Below are 9,835 nucleotides of genomic sequence, written 5' to 3'. Positions count from 1 at the left end.
GCGGTGGGGCAGCTGAAGAAGACAGCGTTTCCCAGCAGTGGGGTGCAGGGGTGTAGTTGGGCTGGAGAAGGGGGGTGAGTGTGATTGGCACAAGATTATGGTCAGAATTATTTTTCCTTTAGCTTTCTGGCTATACAGAACATGATGAATGAGAGAATGAAGAGTTGGGCCTGTCTGACCTCACAGTTTTGAAACATGTATCTAACTAGTTGTTGGATGGTTGCTGGCTTGCTGAAGTCACTCTTGGCCACCAAAAGCAAGTTTATAAGCAATTCTCCTGATTAGGCTTACAGTTTAGAGGTTTTGGATTCCAATATTTCTCACTATTAAAAGAAGTACACTAATTTCTCTATTTCTACATTTGTATATTTGATTTCTAGGAAATAAGCATTCAGCTGCTCTGAAGAATGAAGATGCTGCTCAAAGGTATAATTTCTAACTAACATGATGTGGCATTCATGTTGTTTTGCCTCACTTTGAAATTGCATTCTCTGCCTCCTATGGTTTTTTTGCTTCCTCAGAGTACCATGACTAACTTCAGGAGATCACCAGCATCAAAATCATGCAGGCTTGTTTGGAGTGACGCGATGTAACTAACAGCACGCATAGATGTACATTGTATAATACACTAAAAGTTTATGAATCTAACCTCCACAGTCGTATTTCCTTAGTCTGCAGTGCTTGCTTTTTACCATCTTAACTTCTTTGCATTCCTGATATTTTCCTTTATTCACTTTAAAAAACAAACTTGAGAGGAAAAAACACTCTCTGTCATGGACAATTACTTAAATACTCATTTGACTCTGTAGCAGACCTAGACTGCCAGGTGACTAGCATAGACCTCTATCAGTTAACACAGCAGAATGACTGTGTGTTGACAGCCTCTATGGGAAGTGCTGCCAAATAGAGATTGGAGACACCTAGATGGTTGCTCTCTGGGTATTTGCTGACAGTAGAATAGTGGCAAGACTCGGGAACACTCAGGGAACCTACTGTAGTGGTATTTATTTGATATATTCCTTCCTTTACTTTGTACCCTTCCACTCAGTCTTGTCCCAGTCCTTTTTTCTTCCTGCTGTTCATGTCTCATACAGCTCCCATTCTCCTGGCAACACTCCATAAATTTGTTTCAGGCTCTTTGTCCAGCCATTTCTGGGTTTCTCTCTCTTGCAAGAAGATTGTGTAACCTTGTGTGGAAGTATCGCAATGCCGTAAGATTCAATAGTTTTCCTGACTGGAGTGGAAATAAAGCAAACCAAGGCTGGAGAGTCCTTTGTGGTTATTATAGAATTACTGGTCCAGTTACTTGTTGCTTTGTTTGGCCAACATGATGTGATATAGAAAAATGTAAGCTACAGTGTTTCAGTAAAAAAGGTGAAGATACGATTGGAAAAGTGTTTATCCAGATCTGCCCTCTGTGTCATTCAGTGTCTCCTCTGTTACAGGAAAGCAGCTCTGGAAGCTGCTATGAGAAAGAAGATTGAATTTGAAAAAAAAGCACTGCATATTGTTGAACAACTCCTGGAAGAGAATATTACTGAAGAGTTTCTTCTGAATTCTGTAGGTGTTTCAAGTTTTTCTACTATTTTGCATCTTAGTGTTCAATTTATTTTTTTTTTAAGTTCTTGGAAAAATTTGCTGCTGTTTAAAGTAGACAAATCATTTATTCTCTCTCTTGTCAGCTCTGATTATGATTGCCTTATTTTCAAGGGTTCTGCAGTGAAAACTTGGCCTTGTTTTGCAGCACTCTGTACACTTATGAATTGTTACTTTATTACCACAGCCTTTGTTTATGCCTCTGTGTTTCTGGACTGATAGGTGAAGCAGAAAAACTGAGGTCCACATCACATAGTCTGTGAATTTAGACAAAGTCTCTATAATGCCTCCCAGTTTGTTTGGCAGCACAATTTTGCTGGAACGGTATGATGATTACTCCTGTTAAGGTTCTAAATAGGCTGATAAATAGGTGTACAAAACATGTAAATAGACAAAAATTATGAATATAGGTGCAAATGAGGCTTTTCTATATGTAAAAATAAGTGCCCATGTCTGTCTTCTTTCCCTGTTTACCTTTTTACCATTTTTACTGTGTAAGCTCTAAATATTGTTTAGTAAACTTAATAAATAACTGTTATAAAATTGAAAAGATTTATTTATTTTTTATATGTTTTGAGTACAAAAAATGATTTCCAGATTTTCCAGTATCTGTTGTTGAACTATTTTCTTGTCATTTTAGGGAAAATTTATTACTCCATCTCACTATAAAGACATTGTTGATGAACGGTCTATCATCAAACTATGTGGATATCCTCTGTGTCAAAATAAACTGGAAAATGTAAGTTGCTTTTTATTAATGCTGTTACAAGAATCTCTTCACGATTTTTATTCTCTTGCATTTTCTCTTTAATTTTAAACTTACAATATTAAACATAAATTAAAATACTGTCGTTATGGGCCAGGCATCATATCATTTCATTTCAGTGTAATCCTTCTGAAGTAAAAGGTGAAATTTGATCAGTTGACTGTCTGACATTACTGTATGACAGAATCAGTTAGCATCTATTTGACAGTAATAAAGATGAATGAGGTATGCCTTCATGGCCTTCCTTTCTGCATGCAGGAACTTTCTAATCTTGTTCCATCTTCACTGTTACCATGTATCTCTGGGAGAAGGATTGAAGTGGAAAAATAATACAGTGCAGAGATATCACTATGTGAATGCATATGCATCTGCTCTAAAAATGTACATTACCTGTGTCAAAATCGTAGTCACACTTACTCGAGTACGGTATGTCAGAGCTTAAGCAGAACTCAAGAGTTCAGTTAGATAACCTGGGTTGTTGTGGTACACCTGAGTATCTGAAAAAAATCTACTTAAGTACAAAAACTTTAACTGTTTTGAACTTCATATGTCCCTGCAGAATTTCACTTGGAAACTGTATTATATTTTATTTAATTTCCTCTCTGGATTTGTCTGGGTGGTGGTGGGGGTCTGACAGTACAGCTTCACATGCATATAAATAGATAAGGATTAATGAAGGACCTGTCTGTAATTGCCCAGCACTTATACATGTACAAGTAAAGCTTCTGCCACGGCAGCTCCATTGTTTTATATTCAGCACTGGCTTTCTTGTAGATCTGAAGTCATCTTCAACTCATAGTGAGATGTAAATGATTAAACTGCAGTTCTTACATCTGAGAAGGTACAATACCAAAAGAACTGAGAGAAAAGGTAGTTGAAATATGCAGTTCAGTTAAAATGGAACATATTATGCATATTAAAATGTTAATTAAGAATTAAGTTTTCTGTAAAGTCATGATGGAAGTAAGTCTTGCTGATGAAAACATGTCGTTTAAGGTGCCAAAACAGAAGTACAGAATTTCAACAAAAACGAACAGAGTTTATGATATCACTGAAAGAAAGGTATGGTAACAAGTATATTTCTAAAATGTATTTAATATTGTCATATAGTGGCTTGATTTAGATTTGGTTCTTATGAATATAATTTTCATTAACTATTAGAATATAAAGGCTATTGTGCATTTCAGTTTCTAGATACTCTCTTTGGAAAGACAAAAAACCCACTTATTTTCTTTTCTAAATTTAAAAATAACATGGAAACTTTTACTTGAATAGCAGTTTGAATGTGGCACAGCTTATCTGTTAAAGACACTTGTGAAGAAGTGTTCTCTGTTTTGCTCCAGTATAGTCAATGAGCTTTAGTAGGGTCAAAGTGCGCATCCTTTTCATTCACAGAAGTTTCCAGTGGTGTAATACAAGTTGGGTCTTATGCATTCCATTCGTGTGACTGCCTTTAGGGTTCTTTTTTGAGGACTTTTCAACACAAAACCTATCTCTTCACAAAGTCTTTCTTTCTTTAAGCATATTCATGGTTGAGTAGAAGTCTTCTTTGCCTGCTAAAAGGGTACACAGTCACCTACAGGTGCTTATATGCTAAATTGCAAGATAAATGTTTCTAGTTCCAGAACAAATTTCTTCAGTGTCGCTTGTGTACGTTCCTTTCCTCTGATTCCAACTCTGGGATACACAAAATTCTGGTAATTGCTTTCTCAAGCTACTAAGCAAGACTCAGAGAAGTGGGATGTTTTGTCTTGTTCCCTGATGCAAGTGTGCAAACTAATTTTTCAAAGATACTGCAAAATTTTAGGTGATATTCTGAGCATTGCAAAATATCCAAGTTCTGTTACCAACCAAAATTTTCATTATTAAACACCTGAATTTTATTGCATGTCTTTATGACCATCTTGATGGGTTAGGGATTGCTCTCTGAACAGTTTTTGGTTTTTTAAAGTTATTGTTACGTAGAATCCAACACTGGTTTGCTTCTCAATATGTAATAAAAGTGCAAAAAGCAGAAAAGTGGGGAAAAAAGAAGAAACTTCAAGTGGTTTGTGAAGAATGGGATAGACCTATTTGATAGATTTGGTTTCTCAGGTGAATTAAAAACCTGGTCATAGGCTTAAAAAGAAATGTGAATTGGTACTTAAATTTTACAGGCGTAAAAAACAATTACTTTTGTACCTCTCTATGAGAATTAAAGTTGTCTTTAGTTATATTTTTATTGCTTTCTCTCTTATTTCCAGTGCTTTTGCAGCAACTTTTGCTATAGAGCATCCAAATATTTTGAAGCTCAGATTTCCAAAAGTCCAGTATGGATGCGAGAAGAAGAAAAGTAAGTATAGCTTATACATTCATTGCTCCTTTTGAGAATATTAATTTGTCTGTACAAGCTACAATGCTAATTAGTTAGCTGCAATGCTTCAAAATTATTACACTGAAGCTGGGATAACTGATGTTAATGTGTTAGCTTAGCATGGTGTTAATTTTAAAACTGTTTTTGCCATATTGATACAATAATTGACATGACTCAGAACTACTCATGACTGCTCAGTAGTTTAGAGAGCAGACTAGTCATAAATAGTAGTCAACTCATAAGAGTTGACAACTATTAAAGTTAATAGTAACTTTAAAATGTACTTATTAGGATTGGATTTTTGCAAACCATATAATGTACAGGATGAATTAATCTTACCCTGTTAAAAGAGATTTTCTGTTTTTAGCACAGCATTTAGCATTGGTCTTAAGGTTAGACTGTGAATGCTTGTGCCTGAAAACAGACTATAACATGAAAAGGTTCTTTATCCTGGCTAAAACTCTTAATTTCAGATTGCCCATTTCCTGCTGTTACTGCAATACACATTTTGGAACAGTGTGATGCACTCCCTGTTCCTCCCTTTGGAAACATAGGCTTGCAAATAAGGAATTGAACCAATGGGTGTCACTGTTTAACAATAAATACTTGCCTGGAAAATGTTCAGCTGAATTTATTAATCTTCCATTATCCAAGACACTGTCATAGTCTCCCAGTTTTCAGCAAAATTAATTAGCTGAAATGATATGTGTGAGCTTGGTTTCACAGTTCAGATCAGTTATAGAAAATACCCAATCAGTGAGAGAAGTTGTTTAGAGCAGCCTGATCTGACCTGAGGGATTCTAGTAGGTAAAACTAGTCTCTTAATTAAAAGTTTAAGTAAGCTTACCAGTATTTTTGTACTCTTGTTTTACTGTCTTTAAATAAAGTATTTCTAAAATCTAAAATCTCCCTTTATTTTTAACATTGAAAGTGTATAGTTCTGATATGCCTGACATAGTTAATGATATGTACTGTGTGGTTGGAGGGAGGTGGTATTTTCAAAAAAATAAACAAACAGACTGAACCCCAGATAGTTGATGGCTAGGTATGTCTGTTTGCACAACCACATACACATGCACACACTGATAAATGTTTGCACATTAGGATATCTGAAATTCTTTTGGCAGAGAAGACTACAGCCTCCACTTAAAATTCTGAAGAATTGCTATATGGAGTTAATAGTTGAAATCACTGTATGTTGTCACCCACAGGTTTATAAAGATGAAAGCTGAGTGGTGCAGCTTTCATCTTTATAAACCTGTGGGGTTTTTTGTCTGAGAGGTGTTAGTGCATTGACTTGCATTTAGTGTGTGCTTAAAAGGTCTTCTTGCGTTCATAGGATATGTGTGTGAGGATTTCAGCGTTTAATATTGGATAAAGTTATGCTGCCTCATAACTGAATTGAAGCAGATTAACTGCAAGTAGAGTTTTTGAAAGAAACCTGACAGAATTTATTTAGTTATGGTTCTTAGAGTTTCTGGAAACCTTTGAACTCAATTTTCTTAAAGCAGTGTAACTTGATAGCCTAATTTTTAACAAAGTAAAATTTTAAATAAGTAAAGATATCCTGAATATTCTTCTTTTTGGCATTAATTTGGAGCATTTTCCTATAAACAGCCCAGGATTGTTTTTACTATAGAAACTTTGTTACCTGTGAGGATCTTGGCCTGTTTACTTTGATGAAGAGGAGGCCAAAGGCTGATCTGAAAGCAGTCTACAACTACTTGAAAAAAAGTTACAGAGATTACAAAGCCAAACTATTCTTGATTGATGGCAGAAAATTTAATAAGGGTTGATGGCCACAAGTTATCACATGGATAGTTCAGGTTGGACAGTAGAAAAAAAAAATTACACTAAGGTTGGGGTGGAATGAAACAGGGTAGTCAATAATGTTTTGAAATCTCCATCTTTGGAGATTTGAATTTGTGGCTGACCTAATCTAGTGCTGGTGACAATTGCATTATGAGCAGGACGTCAGACTAGAGACCTCCAGAGGGCCTTTCTGACTAACATTTGTGTGACTTGCTGATTCTATCAAATGTTGTTCAACATAACAGCATTGTGCTGCAGGGACATGAGTCATGCTCTGTGAACACATGTGTATAAACCTGTCCTCACTAAATCTGCTTTGAACAGAGGCTGTTGGACTAGAACATCCTCAGACGCCCCTTCCAACCTCAACTATGTATTTTATGTATTAACTTGTATCTGAAGAGCATTGATTTAGCAGGAAAATCTTCATTCTGTATTTTCTTTTGCAGACCACCAGACATAGAGCTGCTGAAGGAGGGACAGAGGTACACTGAACAATATTTTTTTTTGTTATGTGCACTTACAGTTAGAAATATTAGCATTGTATCAGGTGAAAGGGGAATCTTTGATTTCCTGTGTTATAGACAAGACCTTATTAGAGCCTACACAAAGGATTATTTGTCTTTTTTATTTTTTCCTTTGTGATTCTAAAACAGCATATTTGATCTGTATGATTTAGTGTACAGCTGTTCTTGGCCTGTATGTCTTTATTGAGCCTGCTGAAATCTGAAACAAAAGCACTGTTTGTACTTTGCATATTTTATACCCTCTGTTCTTTATAAAGAAAATGGTACCAATTATATGTGATGAAAGCTTCTGTACTTCTTAATCTATATCAGCTAAAATGAAATTATACTCTTCTGTCATCTCTCTGTACCTTGCTGTGTATTGTGACTGTTTGTTTTCTTTTGCAACACGTGGCCATTAGGTGGCAAACTTACACACACTAAAAACAATTCTGTTGTTCCCCTGCTTTTAGGGTATTATATTTATATATATGTTAAGATGCCTATCTTCATTGTAAAATTGCGCTATTCATCATGCTAAATCTGAAATTCTGTTGTCTTTAATAATATCTTGTTTACTATTCTTTTCTAATTACCAATAAGCAACTGAGCATTCACCTCTCTAAATAGTGTCTATACTTGTCATCCTGATTGCAGAACATTACAGCTCTTTGAGAATATTTTCAGAAGAGCAGCCATGATTCTTAAAGCAAAAAAGTACACTTCTGTTACAAGACAAAAATGCTTTGTTTATTTTTCTTACACAAGAATGAAAAATTACCACAGGTAACATCCATTTCTTATTTCATTGATAGCTTGTGTTTTCTGTTACAGTGGGCAATCTGGAGAAGAGGTGAAACTATGTGATGAAGTAATTAAAGCTTCTGACATTGAAAATCCTAGGATATCTTCAAATCCATGTGAATCTGGTTCTCATGACACAGCCAGTGACAGCAGTAGTGATAATGAACAAGAATTTGTTTCTTCTGTTCTAACAGGAAGTCAGTCAAGTTCAGCCAGTTTTGCACAGCAATTGCACAGAAACAGCATCCTCAAGAAGAAGCATGCTCAGAAAGTCTATTCCAGCCCTAAAACTGAAGACTCAGATGTGGTAGAAGCCACTGAACGACTATCTAATTGTAAATTGGATGCTCAGGAAGAAGTGTATGCCTGCTCTGTTCATAATAAAATAACTGCAACGCCTTCAAAAAATACTACTCTAGGAAAATCAAGTGCTTCAGAAAACTATGAAAACACCTGTAGTCGTTCACAGATAGTTTTTCTAGGTGTGAGCAAAAGAGGGGCAGAACATCTTAAAAGAACACTAGCTAACTCAAAAGAAAATAAAAAAACTGACCTGAGGGATCCAGTTAACTCCAAAGGCAGTTTATTAGAAGTGCTTAAGCAAACTCTTATGGAATGGAGAACTGAGGAAACTTTAAAATTTCTCTATGGCCCGAAGTACACTTCTTTGTGCTCATCAGAATGCGTATCATCTGCCAGCCAGGAGAATGAAGAACTTGATGAGGATGACTTAGATCCAGCTGATGATCCTAATGCTGTTGCTGTAGAAGAGTCTGAAAACAGTTTGAACTATTCTTTACCTTTCACAAGTCCAGGTGGAATAGTTAAGCCTGTGCCTAGTTACGAAAAGTTAAAAGAAGAAACAGAGTTCTTAGAGCTCCGAGTAAGAGAGTTCTATAAAGGGAAGTGCATCTTGGCTGAAGAGGCAGTGACACGTACACCGGCAGAGGAACACCCAAGCAAAGACAAAGTAAGTGTACAGTGGAGTAGTGTCAAGGCTGTATAAGGCCTGTCTTCAGAGAATTATTACAAGCTCTTTGTTTCTGTCATCATAAGTGGATATGGCCAAAATAACATCAAGCTATTAATGTAAAATAGTAAAAGGAAGGTTGGATAGGTTCACAACAATCCCATAAGGTTGAGGAGTCCTACTTTAAGTTAGTAAGAATGAGTTTGTATGACTGTTGAGTACACATTCAATTCTGATTCTTTCAGTTGTGGAACATGAAGGTAAGGAAGGTTTACTTAGATGAAAAAATGTGTTGTAAGACAGAGTAGACTTTGGGTGAGGAGGGAGTGTGTTTGGTGGTTTTTTTCCTCCCTCTTTGAGTCATTAAATAAAATTTTTATTTCGTGAAGTTTTGCCGTTTATTCGTGACAGAGTATACTTGAGATTGGATTTCTTTTTTCTCTTGAGTAAGACTAGATCTCTGGCATTACTTATTGTTAAAATTCTCTGAGTTGGAACCTGCTGATCAGTTTGGATATGTTGCTGTGATCTAGACCTCTGGAGTATTTGCAGATTGCAAGAAACAGAGTGGTCTGAGGTTTTACCCCTTCAGACAAACCAGCTGATAGCAACTGGGTGGTCTTGTTGCTACTGTAAAAACAGTATGCTCACTAGGCAAGGTGGGTTGTACAGTTTGTACTGGCACATGAAATTGCTTTTGCCTTTAAAGTTCAGGTGTGATATTAGCATCAGAGGGTACAATTTTCATAATGCTGCTTCTGATAAAGCAAAGCAGCTTGGAAAAAGTTTAATCTGCCTTAAGTTTTGAAGGACTTTACCATTAGTTGAATTAGATTATAGCATAGGGAAGCGGAAAAGTAGACTAGCTGCACACTGTATGTTGAGTCAGATTAAGCAAACTTCTGTCCATTAAGAAATTACTGTATGAGCTTTTTTTCTGTTCAGAGATGAGAGGTTTTATATGTTTAAACATTTATTGATAAGCTGTGATTATTTTGATGCATTGATTTTCATTAAGTACTAGGTTA

The 9,835-nt window shown here is 35.9% G+C and overlaps 1 protein-coding gene across 1 annotated transcript in view; it reads left to right on the top strand.

Moving 5' to 3' along the window:
- Positions 1–380: 380 nt before the first annotated feature.
- The window catches only part of RPAP2 (RNA polymerase II associated protein 2), a gene marked incomplete at its 5' end in the record, with an annotated part of 39,935 nt that continues 30,480 nt past the window's right edge, over positions 381–9,835 (top strand). The window contains 7 exons of the mRNA XM_029083906.1: positions 381–426; positions 1,446–1,560; positions 2,237–2,335; positions 3,359–3,424; positions 4,606–4,694; positions 6,977–7,012; positions 7,868–8,823. Of these exons, the coding sequence (XP_028939739.1) occupies positions 381–426; positions 1,446–1,560; positions 2,237–2,335; positions 3,359–3,424; positions 4,606–4,694; positions 6,977–7,012; positions 7,868–8,823 (1,407 nt within the window). The remainder of the gene's footprint in view (positions 427–1,445; positions 1,561–2,236; positions 2,336–3,358; positions 3,425–4,605; positions 4,695–6,976; positions 7,013–7,867; positions 8,824–9,835) is intronic.

The sequence above is a fragment of the Antrostomus carolinensis genome, unplaced genomic scaffold, assembly GCF_000700745.2.
Source record: "Antrostomus carolinensis isolate BGI_N321 unplaced genomic scaffold, ASM70074v2 scaffold10552, whole genome shotgun sequence".
NCBI lineage: Eukaryota > Metazoa > Chordata > Aves > Caprimulgiformes > Caprimulgidae > Antrostomus > Antrostomus carolinensis.
This window is presented reverse-complemented; position numbering and strand designations above follow the sequence as displayed.